The 26,622-nt window shown below is 47.5% G+C and overlaps 1 protein-coding gene across 7 annotated transcripts in view; it reads right to left on the bottom strand.

Moving 5' to 3' along the window:
- Window positions 1-26,622, bottom strand: part of TSC2 (TSC complex subunit 2) — a 33,115-nt gene that overhangs the window by 6,102 nt on the left and 391 nt on the right. Inside the window, exons 1-34 of one of the 7 annotated variants that reach the window (XM_027684018.1) lie at window positions 25,783-25,911; window positions 25,232-25,389; window positions 24,591-24,677; window positions 23,894-24,004; window positions 23,136-23,280; window positions 22,881-22,998; window positions 22,362-22,410; window positions 21,862-21,987; window positions 21,437-21,510; window positions 20,937-21,063; window positions 20,150-20,293; window positions 19,796-19,933; window positions 19,490-19,593; window positions 18,616-18,697; window positions 18,281-18,436; window positions 18,057-18,173; window positions 17,398-17,520; window positions 16,813-16,919; window positions 15,905-16,058; window positions 15,073-15,195; window positions 14,641-14,775; window positions 13,946-14,135; window positions 13,448-13,541; window positions 12,842-12,944; window positions 12,524-12,618; window positions 9,953-10,084; window positions 7,825-7,989; window positions 6,860-7,012; window positions 6,586-6,698; window positions 5,843-6,064; window positions 4,950-5,165; window positions 3,281-3,349; window positions 1,036-1,196; window positions 10-497 (exon numbers count right to left, since the gene is read on the bottom strand). In XM_027684018.1, coding sequence (XP_027539819.1) covers window positions 10-497; window positions 1,036-1,196; window positions 3,281-3,349; window positions 4,950-5,165; window positions 5,843-6,064; window positions 6,586-6,698; window positions 6,860-7,012; window positions 7,825-7,989; window positions 9,953-10,084; window positions 12,524-12,618; window positions 12,842-12,944; window positions 13,448-13,541; window positions 13,946-14,135; window positions 14,641-14,775; window positions 15,073-15,195; window positions 15,905-16,058; window positions 16,813-16,919; window positions 17,398-17,520; window positions 18,057-18,173; window positions 18,281-18,436; window positions 18,616-18,697; window positions 19,490-19,593; window positions 19,796-19,933; window positions 20,150-20,293; window positions 20,937-21,063; window positions 21,437-21,510; window positions 21,862-21,987; window positions 22,362-22,410; window positions 22,881-22,998; window positions 23,136-23,280; window positions 23,894-24,004; window positions 24,591-24,677; window positions 25,232-25,389; window positions 25,783-25,816 — 4,613 coding nt within the window. In that variant the 5' untranslated portion in view covers window positions 25,817-25,911. Of the gene's footprint in view, window positions 1-9; window positions 498-1,035; window positions 1,197-3,280; window positions 3,350-4,949; window positions 5,166-5,842; window positions 6,065-6,585; window positions 6,699-6,859; window positions 7,013-7,824; window positions 7,990-9,952; window positions 10,085-12,523; window positions 12,619-12,841; window positions 12,945-13,447; window positions 13,542-13,945; window positions 14,136-14,640; window positions 14,776-15,072; window positions 15,196-15,904; window positions 16,059-16,812; window positions 16,920-17,397; window positions 17,521-18,056; window positions 18,174-18,280; window positions 18,437-18,615; window positions 18,698-19,489; window positions 19,594-19,795; window positions 19,934-20,149; window positions 20,294-20,936; window positions 21,064-21,436; window positions 21,511-21,861; window positions 21,988-22,361; window positions 22,411-22,880; window positions 22,999-23,135; window positions 23,281-23,893; window positions 24,005-24,590; window positions 24,678-25,231; window positions 25,390-25,782; window positions 25,912-26,622 lie in introns of those variants that run through there. The other 6 variants (XM_027684019.1, XM_027684020.1, XM_027684022.1 and 3 more) reach the window with 6 other exon arrangements.

The raw sequence follows: 26,622 nt of genomic DNA, 5'->3' as shown, positions 1-26,622 counted from the left end.
TCCACCCACCTGGGGTTTATCCCGGGGACTTTCTCAGCGTTGGAAGCTGCTGCTCTGCCCTTGAAGGCGTCTCTCTCGATCCTCTTGCCCCTCCTGGACGGGGCAGAGTCAGAGATGGTGTATCCCCGGGGCCGGTGTCCCGAGGGGGAGCGGGGAGAGGTGGCAGCTCCGGTGCCATCCAAGCCCGACCCGGTGCCCCTGGAGTCCTCCCCCCTGCCCAGCCAGCTGCCCAGCCCTTCCCCTTCCAGGTTCCCAGACTGGGATTTGGATTTCACTTCCGTGCTCAGCCTCCTGGTCACTTCTCTGCCGTTTGCATCCTTGAGGACCTCCTGCAGCGTCTGGAGCTCGGGGGAGGAGCTGGACTTGCTGAGTGGTTGGGATGGCTGGAAGGAGAGTTCCTCCAGCGTCCGGCCGTCCTCTCTCCCGATGGGAATTCCGCCCTCCACCAGGTCTTCTGACTTCATAGATTTGTCTTCTTGGCTGGAGGTGGAGGAGGACTTAAAGAGAGAGAAACAAAGATGAACAGTTTTCATGGAATCACAGAATCCCAGAATGGTTTGGGTTGGAAGGGACCTTAAAGCTCATCCCATCCCACCTCCTGCCACGGGCAGGGACATCTCCCACCAGCCCAGGTTGCTCCAAGCCCTGTCCAACCTGGCCTTGGACACTTCCAGGGATCCAGGGGCAGCCACAGCTTCTCTGGGCAACCTGTGCCAGGGCCTCCCCACCCTCACAGTAATGAAATTCTTCCTTTTCCTGAGAGCCAAAATAAACGCTGGCAACTGGAACGCTCGAGGCACCCCGACACTTCCAGGGGGAGGTGAGCAGGGAGGTGCCAAGCACAAAGTAATGTGGACCAAGGACCCTGATAAAACAGGTGTTTTCCCCTGCAGTCCCCCAGGTCATCCACACTCTCAGTGATGGCTCCACTTGGATGCCACCAGGGAGTTGTTCCCAGGGTGCCAAGAGAGAAGTCGCGGATGGTTCCGCCGTGGCTCTCACCCAGGACAGGCTGCTCCCCCTGGTCCTCCTTACCCTGCTGTAGGACTCCTGGCCTTTACCAAACCTTTCCTCGCTCAGCACGTGCTCCGAACACGACGTCTCCATGTCCTCGCTCTCCGGAGACTCCACTGGGGACTCGGTTTCCTTGAGCTCCATCTCCCCCGCGCTCCCCTCCTCCAGCACCACAGCGGATTCTACGGAGACACAGGGCAGGGCAGCTGAGGCGTGGGGAGGGCCCAGAGGGGCAGGCCCCCATCCTCTCTCCTCTGAAGTACCAGCCTTTTCCCTAGGGGATCTCAACGGAAGGCCATGTGGAATGGGTGCTCTTTGATTTCTTGGCATTGTCAGACTCGCTCCGGGTTCCCCTTTGGCACGGAATGAATCCCCCTCACAGCAAAGGGCTGCCTCGGGCTAAGGAAGTGCAGTTGGTTTCCAATTGTTACTGATGAACGAGGAGGGGACAGAATGAGGAAATGGGACCTTGGACATTGGTTACCAGGACAGACAGGAACTACAGAGATGTAGGAAAGTACAAGACCAGTGCTAAAAGTTCACTGAGACATCGGTTCTGGGCAAGTCTGCAACACAGGGAGTTTTTCTTGTACTGAAATGCAACACTCCTGTGCCTTGAGGCCTGGAAGGAGATAAGAAATTTTCCTAGGAGCCATTTCCTTGCAGTTTGGCAGTTTTCCTGGTTTATCTCAGGAGAAGCAAAACAATTCAGCCCTGAACATGTGGAAGGACAGGAGCAGGAGTGACACGGGCACTGCAGCGAAGCTGCACGTGGCACCTGCTCAGACAAACAGGGGATGGAACCACACTGACAAGAAAACTCCTTGGAATCCCTGCCTACATGGAGGATTTAATGTGGGATCTGCTCCAGGCACTGACCACAGGGATGAGTCTGACCAAAGGCTCCTCTTGGCCTTGCTTTTTGTCCTGAGGAAAAGGCTGGAGAACAGGAGGCTTCCCATTATGCACACAAGGGACTGGAAGACCAATCTGAAAGGCCAAGATTTGTTTTCCAAAATAATAATAATAAAACCAAAAATTAGCACACACACACAAAGGAAAAAAAAAAAAAGAAAATCAGCAAAATTAAAAAAATACAAAGAAAAATCACTAAAGCAGCTTTTCCTGGATTGATTTCAGCTCGCAGGACCAAAGTTATTTCAAAGAAGCAATTAAGAGTTAGCATTGCACACACAAACCTTCTAAAAAATACAAAACAAACCAAAAGGAACCAAAACAACGTGCTGATCTGGTTAGCTGTCCAAGCCAGAACACACCTGCACATAGCCAGTGCTTCCAAGCTTCCCTCTTACACCTCTGCCAAGATTGCTGGTGCTTTGAAATAACCCAAGCACTAATTATTCTTTAGGTGGGAAGAGAATAACAGGAGCAGAGAGAAGTGCAGAAAAATATTTAACTGCAGCAGCTTTGTGTTGCTTTGAGAGGCCTCTGACAACACCCACCAGCAGCTCAGAACACCCCAGTGCTCTACAGGGAGTTTTCCAGTGAAGGAAAGAGGCAGAAAGACATTTGAACCCTCTAATTAAAATCACAAAGCACTGCAGGTTATCAAAGCAATGCAGGTGTTGTGCTCATAAGGTGTGTAATTTGATCTCCACTTCATTTAATTACAAAATCAATTTTACTGAAGTGGAGAGAGATTTTACACTGTTATAGAGCCTCTAAAAGGTAGAATTTAGCAGGTTTTCTGCTGATATATTTTTTATTTATAATACTCTTAACCACCATCCATGCTAGTGTCAAACTTTACGTATATTTCAAAAAAAATCATATATTTTTCTTTCATATCTTTCTGTGTCCAATTCTGGCAGATTCCTGTGGGCTGAGCAGCCAAGGACTCCATTTCAGGGGAGCCTGTCCTGCTGCTCTTCTCACAAGTGGGAGCTTTTACTCTGAGCAGAACACAAAGCCAATTGTAAACTGAAGCTGAAAATGAAGAATTCAATTAATCAAGGCACCCAGACAGGTCGTTTAACACTCTGCCTCAGGACTCACAGGCCACCCCAGCTAAAACCAAAGTTTCTTTAGGAAACTGTCTGCACTTGCAAATGTTGGATCTGGCTTGGACTTCTTCATGCTAGTCAAGATCCCATTTGTTGAGAGTGATGAGACTGGGGACAGACAGGAGACATGGAAGGGGAAAATGAGGGATGAGGGATACATTTTCTATGAATCAGAGGTGTTCTTCTATGGCAATACTGTTTGTTGGTTTGTTTTTTTTTTCCTTAAAGATATATAAATATACCTGCCCAGGATATGCTCCTGTGCAACTTCCCTTGACAACTGGACTGGTACATGGAAGAGAAAGAGGCCACTGCAAAGGGAAATCAAGTGAGCAGCTACATCAAAAGGAAGGAGAGACTATATGAAAATAAAAAATATAAAAAAATTAAAAAAGCACAGAGTTCAAAATGTAACCAAGAGCCTATTTTAAAACAAATAAATAAATAAATGAAACAAAGGAAAGAACAAGCTGGGATAAGCTCACTAGATGCCAAAGGGGTATTTTAGGGGTACAAGGTCTCAACATGAATAAGGGAGGCATAAACACATCCAACAGTGCAGGCTCCAACTGCTCCCTTTGCAGAACACATTTGGTGAGGTTTAGACACAGAAAATTCCTTCCTGATATCCCAGGACTCACAGGAAACCAGGCTGAGCCCCTCCTGACCTACACACTCTTGGCACAAGATCATTTTGAAACCCCCAGAAGAGCAGAAACACAGGTAAAGACTCACAAAGGTTTAACCTCTGAAGAGGCAGAACAACAGGCACGGGACAGTCTGACAGCAAAACTTCTTCCAGTCATTCCCAGCCAGCTCCTGCAAGTCTACTGGAGATGTTAACAAGGATGTGGCCAGAATGACTCTCTCAGACTGGCACAGGAGTGGCATTCAGGTGGTGCTTTCAGCTCATCACTTAGCTCCTGTACACCTCACATTTGTAGGTTCACAGATAAGTGTTCACAGATAAGACTTTAAATTTTTTTGGTTTTAAGAGATGATAATTTGAGTTTTACTCCAATTTTGTGTTTGCACTTTCTGAAATCCTACAATCGTACCCTGCCCTGTTTAAAACAAACCTCAAAACCGGCATTTTTACCAGGTTTCCAGGCAATCCATCTCCCTGCTCCCCAGCAAAGCCTTCTCTGCTGGTAGCACTGCTCAGTCCGGATGGTGCCAGCAGTGCTCAGAGCCTCAGTGTGGGCATCATTGATAAGATAATGAGCAGGGATTACAGACAGCTTTAAAAGCTGTGGGTCAGCACTAATCTCCCAACATTAACAGCTTTTTAGGAGCTGAACTAGCACCAAAACAAATTGAGTGAAAATCCTCGGCCACTGTGTTAAAAGAAAGGCAGCAAATGAAACTCAAGTGGTTCAACTAAAGGCTGAACAGTCCTTTTCAGAGGTGGATAAATCCAACAGGATTTGCATTCTGGTTATCTCCTGCTGTCAAGGCCAGTGGCATCTACCTGATCCTGGCTGGCCAGGTTTGGGAACAGGCCCTTCCCCCAGGAACCTGCAGCTCTGAGTGCCCGACACAGACTCCCATACTGAAGACAAATGGAAATGGAAACACTGCATGGAAAGATCCATCCACAAGTGGGATGCCCAGATCAGCCCCAAGCAAGTGGAAGAGGGAACAGATCCATGACTTTGTTCATTTGCATTTGGAAACACAGGGAACACGCGACTCCTCCCGGGAAGCTCCAGGACTCCTCTTTCCTTCTCTTTAACAGAGAGGTGCTTTGCCCCCGGAGCAGCAGAGGCAGGGAGGAAGGGAGTTTTTTCACTGAAAACTCCCAGGGACAAGAACTGATTCCCCTCCTCATTGCTGGCATCCCTCATGCTCCCAGCTGTGCTGCAGCCTCCCAGCTCCCCCCGGGCCAGGCTCCCTGCCCGCAGCTCTCACCTGTGTTGGAGCGCTGCAGGAGGGAGGGTTTGGCTGTTCCCGTGGCCAGGCTGGAGGAGGGCACGGACAGGGATTTGTAAAGGGCTGTTTCCCGGTGCTCCTTGAAGCGCTCTGCAGCCATGAGGGCGTTGGAGAGCTCCTGCAGGGGCATGTTGTTGATGTCTGAGGAGAACGGGCTGAGCGGGTTCTCCAGACTCATCAGCCAGCTGGTGTTACCTGGGAGGGAAAATCAGGGAAGGGTATTGAGTATTCCCAGCTCAGGCTGGAAAAGCACAATTGTTTTTGCAATTTGCAAATCAAAATCAAATTGGACCAAGCTCTCGGTTCTTCTGCAGAATCACTTGATTCATTTCCTCCTCCCTGTGCTCTGCACCTCACCCCAAGCTCTTCAAAACCCATCCCTGGTAACTCATTACTACAGCAGATTCCCCAAAGTCATCCAAAACACTCAGGTATTTTAATTAATGATACCAGGTCAGTTGTTTTCTTGTGAAGCAGATTTCAGCTGAAAGAGATAACTCCTGTTATGTCGTGGAACATAACCAGTGTTCAAGAATTTTGACCCTGAACATGTCATTGTTCCTTCCCCAAGAGCAAATACCACTGTGCAGCTGCTCAGAGTTGTAGATGCCCCATCCCTGAGAGTGTCCAAGGTCAGGTTGGACAGGGCTTGGAGCAACCTGGGCTGGTAGAAGGTGTCCCTGCCCATGGCAGGGGGTGGAACTGGATGGCCTTTAAGGTCCCTTCCCACCCAAACCATTCCATGGTTCTACAGTTTCAAAAGGCAACAAGCAATGAAGAGCAAGCCATACACAACTAAATATGGATTATTCTTCCCCCATGCTCTGGTTTCTCCCCAGGTCCAGGATCTCCCCCCACACTCAGGGTCGTACCTGTGGGTCTGCGCACCAGGATCTCTGCCCACCCCTGGGTCAGCAGTGGGACATAGGCAGCCAGGTTTGCTTTTTCCTTCTGCAGGGGTGTCTGTGGAGCAGGATTAGCCTTCTCTGAGCGAGCTGCAGGAGCAGGAGGGCCCTGTGTCCCTTGGGAGGTGGAGCCACTGGCAAAATGGGAGCCTGAGCTGTCTAAGGCACCAACACGTAAGGCATGACCACCTGGCAGGACAGACACAAACCAAGAGAGAGTCAGCCCCCAAACCAGCTCAGGAATAAGGCTTTTAAGATCCTCCAGCAGCTGCATGCACAATATTGGGAACTGCCCCAGTTTTTATTTTCCTTTTTATTACAATTATTACTATTACTATTATCTTATTTCCATTATTAAACTGTTCTTCTCTCAAACCACAAGTTTTGTTACTTTTCTCCTTCCAATTCTCTCCCCATCCCACCACAGGGGATTGAGGGAGCATCTGGGTGGGGCTTAGCTGCCAACTGGTGTTAAACCATGCCAGGAACCCAAGGGAATTTTACCTTCCCCCTGTTTCCCCTAAACCAACTTCTGTGATCACCAAGGCTCTCCTGCACGGAGAGGGAAGCAGGAGGAGCCCCACCTGCTCATTATTAAACACCAGACAGGTCCAGAGCCTCAAAACAGCTCAGCCACAGGAGGCACTTGGACACTTAGACCTGTGACATGAATGCAGGGATGGCAGAGAGACTCCAGGACAGGAACTCACCCGACATGGATCGGACTCTGTTGCGAGAGCTCCTGCAAACCTGCTGCCCAGCCTGAGATTCCAGCTTGGCTGGAGCTTCTTTAGTCTGTCTCACTTGCAAAAGAGGGTCTGAGCTGTGGGAAAAGAAGATTATTGGTGATGTTGAGACGAATCAGTCATGCTGGACAAATAAGACACCCCTCGTCTAACAGGAGGAAAAACTAAAAAGATGCACTGCAACAGTGGGTTAGGTTAAAGTTAGGTGGAAACTTCTAGAAATAGGAGCAAAAATTACCTTGATTCTGTGGGGCTTTGGAACTCTCCAGAGTCCAGGCCAAGCAGGGACCTTGTCCCTGTTCCAACACTTGTAGTGATGGTCACCAGCTTGTTACCAACCAGCCACGTCTTCGTCCTCCCTCCAGCCAAGAGAAACTCCCCCACGGGAGACCTGGGAACACACTTGTGATGAAGACCTTCCTCAGGAGGCAGAGAACAGAGCAGATTTCATTTACCATGCAGGAGAACCTGCCTGCTTTCCTTCTTTATACAGCATTTGTACCATTCCCCTTGGCTGGCAACACACACATTATCCATCAGGATAATGCATGACCTTCTGCAGCACAGACTGTGACTATCCAGCAAGGACACGAAACAAAGCACTGCTCCCAGAGCCTCCAAGGCATCTCCTTCAGACAGTTCCAGGCTGAGACAAAGGCTGATTGTTTCCAATGGACTTCACAGAATCATGGAATGGTCTGGGTTGGAAGGGACCTTCAAGATCATCCAATTCTACCCCCTGCCATGGGCAGGGACACCTTCCACTGGCCCAGGTTGCTCCAAGCCCTGTCCAACCTGGCCTTGGACACTTCCAGGGATCCAGGGGCAGCCACAGCTTCTCTGGGCAACCTGTGCCAGGGCCTCCCCACCCTCACAGGGAAGAATTCTAACCCTGCTCTCTGCCAGTGGGAAGCCATTCCCCCTGTCCTGTCCCTCCATCCCTTGTCCTAAGTCCCTCTCCAGCTCTCCTGGAGCCCCTTTAGGCACTGGAAGGGGCTCTAAGGTCTCGCTGGAGCCTTCTCTTCTCCAGTCTTCTCTCATGTAACCTCCTCTTTAGCCAAGCCAGATTTTATCAGTCAGGAAAGGCTTCAGAGCCTGGGCCTGCCAGAATCCCAACATGTCACAGGAATCTTCCACTAAGGAGGTGAAATCTGATCCCCAACCCAACCCCTCTCTCCCGTGGTCAGTGACTGGCCCCGTTACCTCTTTGGCACTGCAGTGAAGTTGGAGAAGACGTATCGAGCCATCATGTCCAGGCAGGTCTCTGTGAGCTCCAGGTGGAGGTTTTTTAAGTTGTCATCAGCCTGAGCCATTGAATTTTCATCTGCAGAGCCCAGGCTCGAGCTGGTGATGGACGTTTGGATCCGGCTGGAAGAGAATGTTTCCGACTGACAGATCACACTGCAGGATGCTGGGCCCTGTCACCCCACAGACAGCAGGACACAGACCCTGCCACACATGCACGTGCCAGATCAGAGAGGAGGCCAGGCACCAAATCCAGGGCATAGCAACACATTTTTGGATCAGCCTCATGTTGTGCTTCGCTGCCTGCCCTTGCAGAAAGCGTATTTTATCTGGAGAGACTGAGAACACTCCAATGTCAGTCAGCTGGCCAGTGCCCTCTGATGTTGGTGGCCCATGGGCAAGTGCCCCAAGCAAGGAGTGAGTGGCAGCACCATGCTCTGAGTTCACTAATCTATGCTGAGGGTAAGCATCCCCTGAACCAGCACCAGCTTCCCAGGCAGAATGTTGCCCATGAGCCAGAAATTGAGGCACTCCAGATTTAATCCAGTGGTTTGCTTTTTCTCTGTTGCATCTCTTCTGTATATTGCTTTTTTCCCCTCCAGATTCAATAGCTAGGTAAAACCTAATTTAACTTGAAATAGAAAAAAAATTGCACTCTGAACAGGAAATTGGCCTTCAAATCAGCCAAGTTAACAAGGCAGCTTAAACCAGTTTCTGTAGCAGGCTGGACTGCAGTATTTTACAAAGAAACTCCTTATGCCATGGTAATACAAACTAAGCTGAAGTACAGCCAAATTTTTTTATGACATGACAATTTCTTTGGCATCATCAATGGTAATTAACTGAATTTTTAGTTGCTACTACTTATACATAAATACAAGAGAAAAAAATAACCCAGTGATTAATGGGGATGTCAGAGAATCACAGAATCCTGGAATGGTTTGGGTTGGAAGGGAACTTCAAGATCATCCAATTCCACCCCCTGCCATGGGCAGGGACACCTTCCACTAACCCAGGTTGCTCCCAGCCCCGTCCAACCTGGCCTTGGACACTTCCAGGGATCCAGGGGCAGCCACAGCTTCCCTGGGCAACCTGTGCCAGGGCCTCACCACCCTCACAGGGAAGAATTTCTTCCATCAAATGAAGCGTCAGAATTATATCTGCAACTCAGTCACTTTGGTCTCTTCTCCCCACATGCCATATATAGTCAAAAATAAAAAAAAACCAAACCAGAAAATTAAGTTCCACTGACAGCAATCCTACAGATTAAGGTACAAATCTTCAGGTTCAGAATTAAAACCAACAGCAGTTTAACTCTCGAGGGAAGTGATCCAGAAATACGTTTTAAAAACTGGCATCAACTGTTTCATCTTTCATGGGAGCAGATCAATGTCTGCAATCAAATCTTGTCAAATCAATCAGATCAGTGTCTGAAATCAAATCTTGTTTTCTTTAGTTGTGAAAGCAACAGCTCTCCATGGGAGCTGCTCTGTGGAAGGACAAATTCAGGTTTTCATGGCATCTTACTGGAGACCTGAATACTTCCATCAGCTCCTTTGCCTCAACCAACAAATCCTAAACTGAGGCCAGGACTGTTCCTTCTAGGCTGGGAGGAAGGTCTCTATATAACTTTGCAGAGCTTCCAAAGTGTCCCCAAAGTGGGACAAGTCACTACTTGGAAGGCTCAGGGTTTAGTCAGTTGTAACCAGATCCCTCACTTGCACAGAATGCAACCTTTTTCCTCTTTTTTTTGGTGGTTTTTCGGGGTGTTTTTTGGTTTTTTTCCCCCCCTTCACCATCTTTACTTTATGAAACCACAATTTTTCATCACTACAGCACCAGAGAACGTGGCAAAGTAACCACACACACACACACAGAGGGTGTGATGTGACAGCCCAACATCCCACCTTGGGAAGCCACAGGACACCCGAAACCTCTCGCTGGGGCCGAGGCCAGATTTTGGTTGGGTACCAGAGTCATGCAAGCATCCCACATGCAAATCCCCCCTGCTACCACCCACACCCCTGCAGGAAAACCTCCAAGGGCCGAGTTGCTCTTGGATTGCCCCCATTTAAAGTGCCTCTACCTGCGGACCACATGTTCAGACACACTGATGCTGCGGGACCGGAAGGCATCAACTGCAGAGGGTTCTTTCAGCTCTTTCACTGGAGGAGAGTTATTCAAGCCTTGCTTTGCATTTTTGGCTAGTCTTAAACTACTATGTGGAGAAGCACCAAGCCCCCAAAAGAGGTCACAGGAAGGGAGGAAATCATTGTAGGGATGTAGGTTGAAAGGTCACAGTCACAGGGTCAATATTGAGGGGATCCCGGCAGGGTGATGGAAAATAAAAACAAATGCCAAAAAAAAAAAAAAAAGAAAAAGGGGAGAAAAAAAAAGGGAAACAAAAAAAAAATTAAAACGTACAAACAAGCAGAGCCGAAAGCATTAAAAAGACAAACCACATTTTGAAAACAAGATTTTTAAATGTGCTACAAAACAAATGAAATTAGTACAAGTTAAAAGAAAAAAACTGGTTGAAATGAGAGTTGGAATACTGAGCTGTTCACCAAAGGCACCTGGGGGCTCACTGGGCACAAACTCCTCAAGGCTGAGAAGTTTTGTGCAGTTCAACCACGTCTTGTGTTGCCCCAGCTCATCATCTCAGCACAACCAAACACCTGAGGACTTCCACAGATCCCAAAGTGCTTTACCTACACCAGGCAGGAGCAGGTTTTTCTAAGAGGCACAGGAACACGTCACCCATCTCTGTCTCTGCTAGGCCTGGCTCAAATCTGAGCTTTTATCCCAGCAACAACACACCCAGGGCCTCTCAGAGGTGCTCCCCAGCTCAGCTCGAGGCACTGGGGACACTCAACCCACCCACACGAGACCCTTCCCACACTGCACAGCCAGCAAACATCCCCTTGGCTGCTCTTGGCTCTGTGATGCTCCTTTGCCAAACCAGCTGCTTAATTCCAGGGGCTCCAGGTAACCCACTTGACTTTCAGCTGGAACAGAGAGGAAATTAGTGTTCACACTGTCAAGTGCCAACCACATGTGGGAGGTGACAGCAATTAAGATCTAAGAGGCACTTTAATTAGTCACTGAGATGCTCACCAGGCTTGGCACTAATTTGGACAGAACAGTTGGTCCAGCAGCTCCCACCCCCGTGTGTAAAATACAGACACTGACTTAACCCCTCTGGCTCTTTCTAACCACAGTTTATTTGCCATCCTCCTTTCAGTGAGTTATTACATCTCAGTTTGCCACCTGCAGGGAGCAGAATTTATCCGTCCTTCTCCCTACAACCTCTCTCAGATCACTTTTGGCCACCACTGGGGATGTGCTGCAGAGAGCAGAGGCTCACATTGGGAAACCATCACCTCCACCAGCATCAGGACACCCAGAAGCCCTGGGAACCATTGGGATCGTGATCCCTTGGAACACCCAGTACCTCAGCTAGGGCCTGGGAATGCTCATTCTTTGGGCTTAAGGAGACAAAACCAAGCACAGAAGCTTCTCAAGCAAGGAAATGTATCTGCTCCAAGCCATTTCCTCTCTCCCCTGGCCAGAACCCAAGCTCAGCCAGACCCAAAGGCAGTGGTATCCTGCCATTCCAGTGCTTCAGGTCGCTGCCTGAGTCATCCAGCAAAAGCCTTTAGATACAGTAGTATTCCAACCTGGTAGAATTTAACAGGGTTTTTTGGGGGGAAAAAAAGGAAAAAAAAGATTAGTTGAAATTCTAATTGGAGAGATGAGTGTCAAAAGGCTTCTCTTCCAAGTTTCTGGATGAAAGAGGAGGAGGTGGGAGAGACGAAACACAACACAGGGTTTACAGCTGCAGCATTAGGGCAGGGATGGTGTTTCTTCAGTGCAAGACTCTCCTTGAGCCCTGCAGGTAAAGTAGAGGCACTTTCCAGGGTTCAGATGCCACCGTGTGCTCACTGCTCAGAACACTGAAGCAAGTTAAGTGAACCAATTTAGGTAATCCCTGCAGGTAAAAGGACGTTGGACAAACCCTGAATGCCTTCCAAGGAATATGCAAAAGGCTACTCTGAAAGATTGCTGGCAAGATACGCTCTGACTTCTAATTAGAGGCTCTGCCAAAACTGACATGAGGGCTTCAAAATTAAAAAATAAAAAGGGACCAGGACATCCAGACAGACAGAAGGCAGCTTTGTGCTAGCCAGTGCATTGATCTGACAGGGAACATCATGGAAAAACACAGCACTAGCTCTCTAATTTATCCAGGTTGCTGATCACAACCAATTCTCTGGCAATCATTTAAAAATCAGTCGTTACAGATCAGTTATGAAAGGAGTTCACACAATCCACATGAACATGGGATTCTGTTCCTTCTGGTACCACCCTACCCTGTTATTGACACACATCAACCTGAAAGAACTGCTGATTTTCAAAAACTAGCACCACAAAGCCCCACACCTCACTGCAAAGGCTTCCAGGCCTGGTTTGATCCCAACTTCCCACCAACCTGTTCGTCTTGGCCCAATCCCCTGACCTAAAGAGGTTTACTTTCCTTGCTTACTGCACTGACACATTTTGGATAACCAGCCCCAGCCTCCTTCAGAGGAACACGGGGAAGGGTGTGAGCAGAGAGCAGGGAACACAGGCCCTGCTGGGCTCCAAGGGGATTTACCTCTTTGGCCTCTCGTTGAGGCTGGTGCTGCGAGCCCTGAAGCTGTCCTTCTCAGGGGTGTCATCGAAGGAGAGCAGCACATTGGAGCGCAAACCCTGCCCGTGGGGACAAGAGGGGACAGTGTCAGTGGCCACAAGGGGCAGCTCAAAGTCTGCAATCCCAAGCCGACGCACGAGAGCTCACGGGCAGTTTTATAAGAGATGTTGAGAAGAAAAGCAGATTTTTTTTCCTGCTTCAAACAGGACCTTTAAAGTCCTCAGATCAGTTTGTAAGCCATCCCTTTCACTCTGTGCTCCTGGACTGAGTTGTGCCCATTACCTTGGTGATGTAGGGGACGAAGTCCTTGCGGAAGGGGAGGCGGCAGCGGATGAACCACATGGCGATGACGTGGTGGGCCAAGCAAACGATGTACTGGTTAAACCTGGAACAGCAGAAACACCTCCAGAGCTTAATGCTGCGTGTTTCAACCTGAGAAACAGACCTCATCCTTTCCCTACTCTAAAGAAAAAAAAAAACCTCAAAAGTTCTGTTCAAGAAAAACAAGTATTTTGTCCAAGGTGACCACGTCAGAGAATCGTATCACGGAATCCTCAAATGGTTTGGGTTGGAAGGGACATTAAAGATCATCTCATTCCACCCCCCTGCCATGGGTAGGGACATCTTCCACTAGACCAGGTTGCTCCAAGCCCCGTCCAACCTGGCCTTGGACACTTGCAGGGATGGGGCAGCCACAGCTTCTCTGGGCAACCTGTGCCAGGGCCTCACCACCCTCACAGGGAAGAAATGTCCCTTCTTCAGGACAAGCTTGGAGACACCTGAATGAGCAATATCCTATAAATAACCTTGAGCCAAGTACTACAAGAAAGGCATCTCCACACAGTTAATTTTAGAGAGGAGGAAGCAGCACATTTGCTGTGGCCTTACTTGGAGGGGTTTGTGTAGGGCAGGGAGATGGCGAACACGCTGGCGTACTGCTCTGCTGCAAAGTTCCTGTACAGGTGAGGCAGCCTGGCCAGAGCTGGAACAGTTCAACAAGAAAACCAACACAGGTGAGGACTGAACACAAACTATTCAACATCTCAGCTCAAGTTTAATTTGAATTATTTTGTTTCTTCTAAATGATCGGCCGACATGGAAGCAGCACGATGGAACAACGTCATCAAGGAGGAGAAAGCACAGTTGTGTTTTCCAGCACTATGGCTGCACTATACAGAGCATGTCTCTCTCTTCAGTGCCAGTGCTTTACACAGAAAACCAGTAACAAACAAGAGCTGATCAAACATTTATGTCTTGAGGATGGAGCAAGGGCATCAGTGAAACCATTACAGTGCATTCCATATGACCAACACAACCAGAACACCCTTATTCAGTGCAAACAACACAACTACAGAAGATCAAAAGGAGAAGAACACCACAACTTACTTGACAGGAATTCTAGGAGAGGGATTGCCATGTTGGCTGTGGCAGAAATGTGGGTTAATTTGACTATGAGGACAGGGAGTGCCTTGATGATGATGTCGGGCATCTCCACACTGCAGACTGACAGTGCCACCACACACTGGTTGGCACAGCGATAGATCAGCCCGTGCTCCAGGCAATACACAATCTCACGCTGCAAGAGGGGGCAGGAAACAAAGCCTTAACACAGGAAAACAGAAAATCCCTGCTGCACCATCTCCTGACTCCAGTCAGCATTCCAGAACAGCCTGCAAGGCCTGTCTGACACACTGGAATTCTAACACAGAGCCTTGCATAGTGCTCCATATATTATAGGTCAAAATCTTAACGTGGGACTTTAATCAAGCAGATAGTTTAGACATTAATATTTAAGCTTCTGATTCAGCAGAATTTTGGGGTCCTAACGGTCTTACTGCAGAGAGTAAAGTGCAAGGGGGAACAGGTGAGCAGTGAATCCACCTGACCAGGCAGCTAATCCCACAGGGAGTTAGCAAAGTACTTTTTCCCCCTGATCCCACCCCAAATTCAGCAGATGCAGCTTTTCCCAACAGCAAAGGGCAGTGCTGTCTTCCTCTCTGTCTCCTAATAAGCTCATACAGAAAATGCTCTCTCTACAGGCTCAGGCCCCAAACTCTTACACCCTCCTACCTCCCCCATACCTGCTTAGCTTTGTCCAGGTAGTTATGGTAAGATATTAATGCTGTCAGCACTGGGACCACAGCCAGGTGCAAATCCGTGCGGGAAAAGCCTTCGGGGGTTCCGTGGAGCCTGTCTGTGGTCTTCTTGTCTGTGAGCTGATACATCACAGCAACTCAGGGCACTGCACACTAAAAACACTCTCTAAAAGGCAGCAGACAGGCACTTCCATAGCTGCCTTTTCACACATGTGCATATATATATATAAAGAACACTCATTATTACCTACTCTGTACCTAAAACAACCCTCACAAGAGAGAAGGTCAGTGAGGATTGACAAACAGCCTGCTCATCTTTAAAATATTAGACTGCAGACAGAAAAACACTCTAAAAACAAACCCCAGCCAACTCCCAAGCAAACCAAGGCCATGGTGACTGTGCCCCAGTGGCATTACCATGTAGCTCAGCGCAGAGGCCAGGAGGTCAATGTTACAGGGAGAGGTTAAAAACAGCACTTTATAGCGCAGGGATTCGGGTAATTTGTTGAGAACCAACTTCAACACCTTCCAGTCTGTCTCCTGCGAAGAAAGAAAACGCTAAAGTTGAAATTTTTGTGTGATTTCAGTTCAGTCTGAAAGTAAGATCAATCAAATTCCAGACAACGTGTCATTTCCTAGGCAGATGTGGGTCTTGTCATGGCAGCTCCAGAAAAAGAAGCGGCATTTAGCTGTCACAAGTTTCTCCCTGTCTGTCACCCAGCTCTAGGTGCAACATTGGCACCACGAACTGGAAGAGAAATTGTATCCAGATCTGGCAGAGCTCAACAAGACAGAGCCAGAATTCAATTCTCTTAAGCACCAGCACAAATTAGCTTCCAGAGCCAGCCAACCCCTCACACAGAACCGTGTCCAATTCCACCCTCAGGAACAATTTATATTTACAGCCTATTAGTGACCAAAACATCCATCAATTCTCAAAAAACCTCCAGCAGGATGGAACTTTCAAATGCCCTTTCAGAAACAGGATGACTTGTTTAATCTTGTTTAACAAGCACAGTTTTTTTGCCCCTGTCTGCTCTGAAGCAGTGAAATGAAAGGTGTGCTTATTTTCTGAAGAGCTGAACTGCTGCTCCCACTGGTGGCTGTGAAGCTTCACAGTCACACTCAGACTCTGGCCAAGAAGGAGAAGAAATCGCTTTTCAGACCTTATTTAGATATTTTGGGGTAGAACTCCCCAGCCAGCTGTCCCCAGTTTAAGGGGACACAAAGATGACAAGGGTGGACATACCTGCTTCAGGCACTGCAGGAGGACACCGAAGACCATGGAGTATGGAAGATGCCCAATCCGGATGGTGGCATTTTGGGAAGGCACACTGGGGCTGCCAGAGGGTGGAGAGAGTGTGCCAGGGGGCTTTTTGTCAGCAGCCCTCTTCTCTGCCTCTCTACAACATGGAAAGGGAGAAAAATACATGTAATGTGACGTAAAATCAAGCTCAGAACAGGTTACTATTCATGTAAACTACAGTGCTGCCCTATTTGGTAGCCAGTTTAAAGACCAAACAATAATATAAATTGCATTTTTAATTAAAAAAAACCCAGGATTGCCCAGTAGAAGACAGCAATGAGTATGTCTGGTCAGGTGAAGGATTTTTCTATCCAGGCCTGTAGCAAATTTAGAAAGGTATATTTTGGGGTGTGTTACACAGAGTACTTTAGACAAGCCATAACATTAAAAATAATCAGATTTTTACAAATCATCAGATTGAAACTCAATGTGAAAACTGGTTTGAGGCAGGAAATTGCAAATAGTTTTGTGAAGTTTTGTGAGCAGGAACATAGATTTCACGTCTGAGATTGAGAGCCCTGCAGGCAAGTGATTTGTAAGAACAATTTACCAAAGAGTTATTGGTTCAGACAATCCTAAATTGTAACTGCTCTAGGATTTGGAAGATAAAGAAAACCTGCAGATTGCTACTGATGGGCCATTAACCTCATGCAAAAAAACCCCAAACAGTTTGAAAAACAGGGCTTCTTTTTAAATAAACAAGTCAATTAAGGTGTGTTCAAGGCCAGGCTGGATGGGCTTGGTCTAGTGGAAGGTGTCCCTGCCCACGGCAGGGGGTAGGAAAGAGATGAGCTTCCCTTCCAACCTAAACCATGTTGGGATTCTTTTGCTTAACACAATGAGGAACCTACACAAAATCACAGAGGCAGTAAGGGCTGAACCTCACTGCTCCATCCTTGTTGGAAAGGCCAAGGCGGTGCAGGGAGTCAGCTCGGAGCATCAGCAGGAAATCAAATACCTGGAACAGGGAAGACACCTGAGTCAATCAAACCCCAAGCCAGGGGAATACTCTCCCACCTCCCCACACGACCCTTTTACAATTATACAGGGATTTTTAAGATAGGGGCAAGTGTTCCCAGGGGCAAGTGTGATGAATGTTACTGACAAGAAGAGGAAATCAGTGTTTTCAGAGTAGGAATGAGCAGTATGCCAAGACTAAGGTAAAAATCCACGTCATGCAACAAAAAAAGTATATTGTTCTTGGTGTGAGCACCATTCATCAGAATAAATGTGACCTTTTTACAAGTACACAGGGATTTTTAAGAGATGCCTCAGCTAGTTCTGCAGGAGGCAGTACATTCACACACTTCTATGAGCCAAGAAACATTTCATTCTACATCTGGCAAGGTCTAGAACACACCTACCCCACCTGCCAGCTAAGAATTCCCCAGACAGCACAAAGCTCTGGACCTGGGAGCAGGGGGGACTGTTCCTACCTGCAGCCTGATGCTGCTGGCCACGGGCAGGCTGTAGGAATAGATGTAGTGGCGCTGGACGTGCTGGATCAGCATCTCGTACACCCGCATGGCGTGGCTGGAGGGTAAACTGTACAGCTTGGTCTGCCAGGGACACACACACACAGCAGAAGGACACTTGTTACCCAGCCAGAAATGTGTGTCTGCACTGAGAATCCCAAGAGAAACGCAGCAAAAACTCGATCCTGAATGCAAGATGAACAGATGGCTCTGGAAAGAACCTCTGCGGACTCCAGAGCAACCCTGTCTGCTCCAGAGGGGCACTGGCAGGAACAACCTGCTCTTCACAACTGCTTAACCACGGCTCAGAACACCCCAACCAAACACAATGAATCTATTCAAGGTTATGAACTCCTCTTTTCTGCTAATTTACGAACACATCTGCTCTCCACATGAAAATGTGCTCGTAATCCTTGTATAATGGAAATTAAGAAAGTAAAACATTTAGCAAACAGCCCCACAGCATCCAAAAGCAAAAGGAATGACCAAAACAACAGTTAACACATTATATAGTTTAAAAAAAAGTCAGAATATTTAATGGTGGAGGAACAGTTATCTCAAAAGCCATGTCCAGCAGAAGACTATTATGAACAATATGTTTAATGCTCTGGAGCATTTACCTGAAGAATTATCAGGAGCCCAAGAACTGCTGTTTTGACATCCTCCAGAGAAGCTGAATATGACAGCAAGTCCCTCTCTTCCAGTTCAGAAGGAGATGAGAGAGAATGTGCAGCCACCTTTCAAAAAGAAAAGTAACACGTGGTTTAAATCTGCAGCACATCTTTCCTTTCTTTCCATCCTGGAAGGTCAGGAAAGCCCACAGCAGGTCATCCCTGCTGCTCACCTTCTCTATGATATCCAGCAGGCTGTTGAAGTGATGGGTGTTGCAGCCCTCAGCCAGGTCCACCAGCAGCTGAGTGGCCAGTTTTCGGACCTGGTGGTCTTTATCCTCTGGAATGTGAGCCAGCTGAGAGATCACCACCAGGTTTATCAGCTCCTCCTGCAAGAGGACAGACCTTCATAAGCCTGGACATGTTGCTGTCAGCTGTGGGTGCAAGATTTCAAGCACAGTTTTGTGCATCCCCTCCCCAGCAGAGAGGATTTCCCCACCTGGAAATGTGACCCTTCCCTCCCACCTGAGACATCACAGGTGATCATCAGAAACAGGTAAACACACACCTCATAGAACTGTCTGTTAATACTCAGCACAAAGGACAGGACATCCAGAACCTTAATTCGAACAGCACTACGACTCTCGTTCCTAAAATGGGAAAAGCAAATTCAGAATGAGTCAAATAAGGCTGTTGATGCTTAGGGAAGAGGGAAAAGGAAAGTAAAGTAAAATAAGAAACTTCAGAGTTGGAACAAATAACAGTGAGAGATCAGCTGAGCCTTCAGCTGATGTCCCTACACACAAAATCAGATTCAAGAACTATTGGAAATTCAGATCCCAGTTCAGCTTTCACTACTTCTGGAGACCTGTAATTGCAGTTCACCCATTTCCAATCCAAACCAGGAAGCACATGTCAGAAGAACAAGTGCTCTGGTGAGCGAATTTAAAACCAAACACATGGCACTGAGGAAGAGCTGCTCTTTGGCAGCATTTCACAGAGGAGACACAAGTTTGTTATTGCTGCATGTTGATGTTTTAGAGCACAGAACCCTTTCAGGAGCACCAATTCAAAACCAGATAACTGGGATACTGAATAACCATATGCAATCCTGATGCTTAACAGGAAAATCTCGTTTGGTGTCTGAACTACAAAGTGCTGTGGAGTGGAACACAACTGCCTAAGCTAATTGGAGTAGTATCCAATGGAAATAAAGGGGGAAAAAAGCACCATAAATAACTTAGTGGAAAGCTTTTATCCTGTCAAATAAATCCTTTCATGTACTGTGCCCTGGGACTACCACACTTCTAAGCTGTCATTTACTAACTTGGAACTTCAGAACGTTAGAACTTCAGAAAACAAAATTCTCTAACATGAAAAGGTGGCAAGAAACACTTCAAAGTGCTTCTTAAAAAGAAGCTCACAAAGTTATGATTTCCTACCTGAAGAATCTCTCCATTAACAGCTGCAGGTTGTGAATCCAGCCATCTTTGGCAGGATGGATGGACTGAGCTCTGTATGTTATCAGGTTTAATACAGAAGATTCCTTTCATGGAAAGATCAAGAATTATTCTTTTAGTGTATAAACAGACACAATATATCCATTCTCCCAACCCCACCCCGAGAAAAGGCTCATGGAAGTCCTTGCTGGGATTTTCGGACCATCTGCTATTTTAGGACTCCCAAATTTTAAGCTGTAACAGAATAGATTCAACTGGCAACAAAGGAGGACATTAATAAAGCCTTACTGGTCTCTGATCAGCACATTTTTCCACCAGCTCAAAAAATCTCTCTTCAGAACCATGGAAATCATTCTGCTCACAGAGTTCTTCCACTGTAGTCAAAAGATCATGTACAATGGACTTAAGTTCTTGGCTCTCCAGACTCTGAAACAGAGATAAAACCATCCATGAAAGAGTTCCACCTTACTGGAAAGTGTTAATTTTAAATGCAAACAGAAAACTCAGTTGAGAAGCACATCAGTGAGAACTGGGCTAAAGCTTCCAAGTTCACTGGAGCGTGGAAACAGGAGAGTAACTTGCAAAAAAACCTATGGCAAAGCCTTTGGAATGAGAGCCCAGCAAGCCAGGCTCAACACCCACCTGCAGCTGCTGCAGCAGTCGCTCCATGATGTCCAAAAGGATATCCCAGGTCACAGCCTGCAGCTCCTTCCCATATTTCTTTATCAGGCGTGTTATGGACAGAACTATCTCGTAAGACACAACTGCATTGGGACACGTCATGGCCTGGGACACAAAGCATTTCAGTCACTGAACAGCTGGAAAGTAGTGCTCAGAAAGCCTCTTAATTCAAATGAAACACGCCTTATTAATTAGGAAATTAGCCTGGAGGCCTGAGATAAATATATTCAAGTCCCTACACACAAAGGACACAGCAAAGAACTGTTTTCTCCAGAGGATTTCTGCACTCTGCATTCAGCTGGATTTTCAGATGTCAAACACAGCCCCATCCTACAGGCAGACACAGGAGTTCAAGCCAGTAATTCCTGCTTGAGGCACCTGGATGAGGAAGTTTTGAGAGCTCTGAGGCTGTCCCTGAAGACACTGCCCCTCACTTTTTGTACCACACACTGGGAAGAGTGAAAGTTGTTGCTTTGTTTTTATTTTTTTAAGCTTAAGTACCCACAATGTAGATATTTGCTAAAAAGAATTCAGACTTTGCTCTTCTGGCCAAAAAAGATATTCCAGGAGGATTCCTCAGCTTCGGACTTAAACCCTCTTGTTTCACTGTTTCCCCCTGCTTCACCCTGCACCCAATTTCTCCTTCTCATCTTCTGGGCCTACAAAGATCTCTGGTGTAGGGGACCATATTTTTTTGTTCTAAATTTGTACAACTGACCTAAAAGTTCCCCCAGCATCCCCATCCTACCTTGAGGAAGGAAGGCAGCACCGAAGTTGGGGAGTTCTTGAGGGAATTGAGGCGATGAGCTCCCCACAGAGCCATCCCCACGAAGAACACGGCCCCTCTCAGCAGTGCTGCATCTGCCATGTAGGCTCTGAGAACACAGGGAAGGCAAGTTTCAGACCACACTACAATCATTTGAGCTCACAAAGTCAACAGGAACACACGCTGCCCCAACAGGAATTCCCAGCTCTTACACATCAGGGCCTCACACGGTGGTTGACAAACATGAAAAGCCCAAAATCCTCCACCACAACTTTAAACAGAGCAAAATTCAATTCAGAAAGGCCCAAAAATGAGCACTTCAGCAGCATAACTGCTGGGAATTGATTAATTAACTAGGAAGGGAATTAATTTCTAAGCACCAGAACCTTCAGCTTCTTGTACTGAGGTCGCTGACTCCCCACCTATCTCAACAGGATCTCTACTGAACTCCTTGGGTTTGTGAGGAGTTTTTCCTCCTTTACCTGTCTTCCATGATCCTGCACATGTTGTAGATGGCACTGTGTCCCAGGTGAGTTCCCAAGAGGTTGCGCATGAGCTGCAAATTCAAAGAGAACACCTGAATATCCACTTGTTAAAACACTCAGTGCCTAAATGTGTATTTAGCTGGCCAGTTGTGCTGTGTTTGGTAAATAAATGTGTCCAGCCTTTTCCATGCCACGACAGAAACCTGTCACATCAGCTGAGAGGAGCCCAGGGGTGAACTCCATGGACGTGGCAGGACTCACACTAACAACATGCTGATCCATTAATACTTCAGCAATTTTTAATTTACCCTTAAAACCAAACTGAAGTTGACAGCAGAGGTGCACAGGCACGACTGACACTTCATCCGTGAGGCCAAAACAGTGAATCCACCAAAAAAACAAAGCAGGCAGGAGGTTCTGACCTTCCAGCAGGGCTCACAGAGCTCCTTCACGTTGATGGTCCGGCACAGGGTGATGATGAACACGGGCAGGTTCTCGGAGGGCAGACAGTTGTAGCAAACAACTGCGTCGAGGACTTGCAAGGAAATCTTTGAGAAAGGGAAAGACAAAATGGTTACACATTTCTCTGCCAACAAAGCAGGTTAAATGCTCATTGGTAGACCCACAAAATCCTCTGGAAGTCAAAAAGGGTGAAGGTATTTTTGGGTTTTTTTCCTCTCTAAAAAGCTCTGTTGAAAAATTGATTCGAAATGTATCGAATTGATCAATGCTCTGTTTGGTTTAAAACAAATAAAGTTATTATTGGTGTGTGAGATCCAATGGCTTACAAATAGTAAAATCTTGTATCAGCTCTCTTGAGAGATGAGAATAAACCAAGAGTCTGATGATCTGATTTTGTTTGTAGAAGCCACAAAGAATTTCAAAGAATTCTAAAGTACAAAAAGAGACACAAACCACTGACCTCTATGTCCACAGATGATGAAGTCTGAATGCACAAGAGGCAGATCTTGCTGTTAGGAAAGAACATTTAATTTTAATTGCTTGCTTCATATGATTTTAGGCAAATTACAAAGAGCCAAAACAGACAGGTTAATTGCCATGTTATTTAACTCATCATTCCCCTTCCTGTGGCAATGTTGGTAACACTCTCTGAGACACTGAGCACTACAACCTCTTTATAAAGTTAAAGTGGCATTTAAATGCAACTCAGCAGGTCTGTACTAATGCAACAGCACAGGCCCTTTGTGAGACTAAGCAATGCAACCAGGTCTGCCCCATGAAACAGGAAAAGAACATTTAGTTAAACTAAAACAGATCTGGACACTGGAAGAACTGAAAATCAAATATTTGTCAGAAATGTCAGGTATGGCCTGGAATGAAACAAATCCAGATTGGATTAAGAAAATGCTTTATATTGATCTACAACTTTCTCCTCTAATTTATCAAGAATTAGCACAAATGAGTTAAAAAACCAACTTACTGGACCATGTCAGCTACATAGTCTTCCAGATAGCAGCTATTGAATTTCACCAGGTTCACTAAAACCAGGAGGAACTCAGAAGTCAAACCAACATCCATCCACTGTAGGACAAAATCAGCTAAAGAAAGAAAGAAAAAGCCTGTTACAACATGCTTTCTACCCAGAAATGATATCACTGCCTTTTTGTCTTATCACTGGATGTCTGTCCCTTGACTTATTCCCACCAAATTGAGGGGGGGGAGGGACAGTGCTCACCCAGCTCTTCTTCTAAGTAGGTGATGTATCGTCCGTTCTCCGTCAGAGCCTTGAACACTTCGAGCCGCTCGTGCAAGTCTTCATTGGAGGGATAGTCCTTAATAACCTTAAAAAAATGGGCTCTCAGGATCCCTAATCTCTCACCCTTCAAAGAAAAAAAGGGAGGGGGTTAAGGCTTGGACATTATCAAGGTTTACATCAGCAATCTTCATGCTTGAAATGATATTTTTGTATTGGACCAATGCCTACTCTTTTCATAAGCACCCACCCCTGCTTTTCCAGAACACTGAAAACTACAATTTTGAGCTAATCCAGCCTCATGTTTGTGCAGCACATTGTGAAATCTGAAGAATTCACAGTATGCTGAACTTGGCCAGGCTAGAGAAGCGTCTCACCCAGAACCTCTTGGATACCTAACATGCTGAAACATCAAAACCAGTTGCAGGCTGGGACCAGAAGGTCTGGGCAAAGACCATGTAAAATTTGCTGAATTATGCTGAACTTAACGCAAATTATTTCCTCTTTTTCAAGAATGTTGCCCCAAACCAGAAAAGCTTTCTACGAGTTGTATGAAAAGTTCTGCTACGAGGTCAAACCAAGACTTAAATTAAAACACTTCCTCTTCCCATTTACGAAGCGCAACGAAAATAAGGAATACAAAAACTCGTAGAAAAGAGACACCCAGCATTTTTTACGTTCCTCCTCTGCACAAACCCCAGCTTAAGTCAGTGTTTCTTCCCCAGGTTGGTTGTTTTCACCTGTCCTTGAACGATGGACTTGAGCAGGTGAAGCACAGCGTGTCTGGCCTCGGCCGGACGCTCCGGCTGCAGCATGTCAGCCACCACCTTCCAGATGGCTTCCACGGCGTGCTGGGAACACAGGACACAGCAGGAAAGCTCAGCTTTTCCTGGCATCTTTAGCCAGTAGGTCAGTCATTAATTATGGGAATGAATGAATGAATCTAGGGATGAAACCCCATGAGACACCAAACCCCGTCCTACGTGACAAGTTGCACCCCAGGAACTGAAGTTCCTCGTTCACTCACTTCAGTGGGAAGGTTTGTGCAGAAACCTCCACCCATCCACCAGATGAGTTCAAAAACAATTTGAGGCTGCTTATTAGCAGCCAGAAGGAGATAGAAAACCCCTCTTAACATCATCTTCCACAAACTGCCCTCAATATTCACAGCATTGTCTCTCCAGTCAGTCCAGGAAGCCCATCAGCTCCATCCTCTCTGCTCCAGAGCTGGTAGGTTGGACAAGACTTATTTCCTCTTACAGCTCTGGACAGCACAAACCAGCCCCTGGGATTGTCAATTTTAAAAGGCAGTCTAGACTACAGGAGCCTCTTATGATACATTAAAAGCTGCTGCTTAAATTTCCTTCTTTCCAGTACTCTTGGAACTTACCTCTTTAGTTACTCACTCTGGAATTCAGTTCTTACTCTGGAACTTACCTCTTCAATTTTTTTGGTTTTTGCCACTTCACAAATTTGTCCAATTGCTCGTATCCTGTTACTCAATCCACATTCTATGCTCAGTTCCTGGAAAGAAATGGAGAAATAAGCCAACAATTTATCCCACTAGAAACACCCCTTTCTCCCAGGGGAGAAGGAATTCTGGTCTCCTTCCTCCTTTTTTGTGTTTTCCTCCTTGTGTGCCAACTATTCTACTTACAGACTTGCTGTACCAATTACTGGAATCAATTATTTTATTTTATTTTTACTTTTCACAGAACTGTAAGGTTTTTATAAAACAGAAAGAGTTCCCAGCTTGTGCAGAATGTCACCACAGAGACTTCATTGGGCACAGAGTATAGAAAAGAGGGGAACAGGGAAACACCTTGTGAGACAACACCATCCTATCAAGTATCTCCAAAATATTCAAACACTGGATAAATGCTACTAAAATGCTGGAGCTGCAAAGTAGGTGATTTTTACATCCATTTCACTAGAGAGTGAGCTGAGAGATCAGGAGAGGGAATGATCCAAGAGCGACTGTGAGCCAAAAGAGCAAGGAGGAGGAGCAAGCCCTCCTGATCCCTCAGCTCGGGTGACCCAGGCACCTTCCCCACCTTTACTCCGCTCACTTCTCGCACCTTGAGTATTTCTGCGGTGATGATAAACTCTGTCTGCTTGCCCTCCGACGACTTGGAACTTCCCCGGGATGTTCCCAGCCCCAGGAGGTTCCTGAATTTCTCCTTCAGCCCGGAATCCTTGCTCTGAGGCTTTGCCATTGCTGCCGAGCACTGAGGCCCTGCAAACGCAGAACGGGGTTCTTGTAAGAGAGGCCCAAGGAGAACATTTCAGCAAGAAAACACCAACAACAGCATCACACCATGGCTTTTCCAAACAGCCCTGGTGTTGTCTGAAGCCTTTTCAAACTTGGGAGAAGCCCAACACTGAGAAAACAGTGAGGAGCCTGTGCTGCTCCTGCCTCCAGCATCTGCATCCTGCAGCTCCCTGGTGAATGTGGAGCTCTGGGCTGCCATTTCTGGGAGCTCTGAATGCCCAGCCCCACCACACAAGCTCACTTGTGAAGTACAACCAAACACACACACACTTCTTGGAGGGCGTGAGCTGGATGTTTGTTCCCAGCCCAAATTGCCAAGCACACAGTGCTGTACAGTACATGTGAGGAAGGACTTACAGATCTGAGCGTTGGAACATCCAAGTGCTGCCATGGCAAGAGGAAGAGAGGGGCAAGAACAAGCACAGCCATTACAGTGATATCCTCCAGAAACTGTCTCCTCCCAGCCTGCTGCCCCTTGGGGACCCCAGAACCCCGCTGGGAGCAGGACCCCTGCTCCTGGCACAGCCCCAGCCCCAGCCCTGGGCACAGGGCCCCACACAGCCCTGGCTATGCTCCACCCTGGGCACAGCAACCACTGGTGCTCCCGGGATGCAGAGCCCGTCCCAGCATCCCAGGGGACACGCCCTGGAGCTCTGCCCAGCATCACCAGGGGACAAAACACAGCCCCCAGCCCAGCATCACCAGCGGACAAAATGCACCCCCTTGGTGGGGGGCACTGCGGCCCCAGCCCACCGTCCCAAGGGACACACGACAACCCCTGGCCCGCTGTCCTCGGGGTCACACTGCGGCCCCCCCGCCCAGTGTCACCAGGGGTCACGCTGCAGCCCCCAGCCCACCACCCCCCGAGGGACACACCGTGACCCCCAGTCCACCGTCCCTGGGGACACACACACAGCCCCCAGCCCATCACCCTGAGGATACACTGGGGTCCCACGCCCACCACCCCCGGGGACACATCACCATCCGCAGCCTCAGGGGGTCACCCCGCAGCCTCAGCCCGGGGGACCCCCCCAGCCCCTAATACACCCCTGGCCATGGCACACTGTCGCCCCCCGATCCCAAACAAGCCCGGACAGGCCACGTCCCCCTCCCACCACCCCGGGACGTGGCACAACCCCTTAGGGACACGCACCGGGGGTCACACCACAGCCTCCCACCCCAACACACACCGGGGGT

Source organism: Neopelma chrysocephalum, unplaced genomic scaffold, assembly GCF_003984885.1.
Source record: "Neopelma chrysocephalum unplaced genomic scaffold, ASM398488v2 Primary Assembly neopelma1_65b, whole genome shotgun sequence".
NCBI lineage: Eukaryota > Metazoa > Chordata > Aves > Passeriformes > Pipridae > Neopelma > Neopelma chrysocephalum.
The sequence above is the reverse complement of the archived record's forward strand: the minus strand, read 5'-3'. Positions and strand labels throughout refer to the sequence as shown.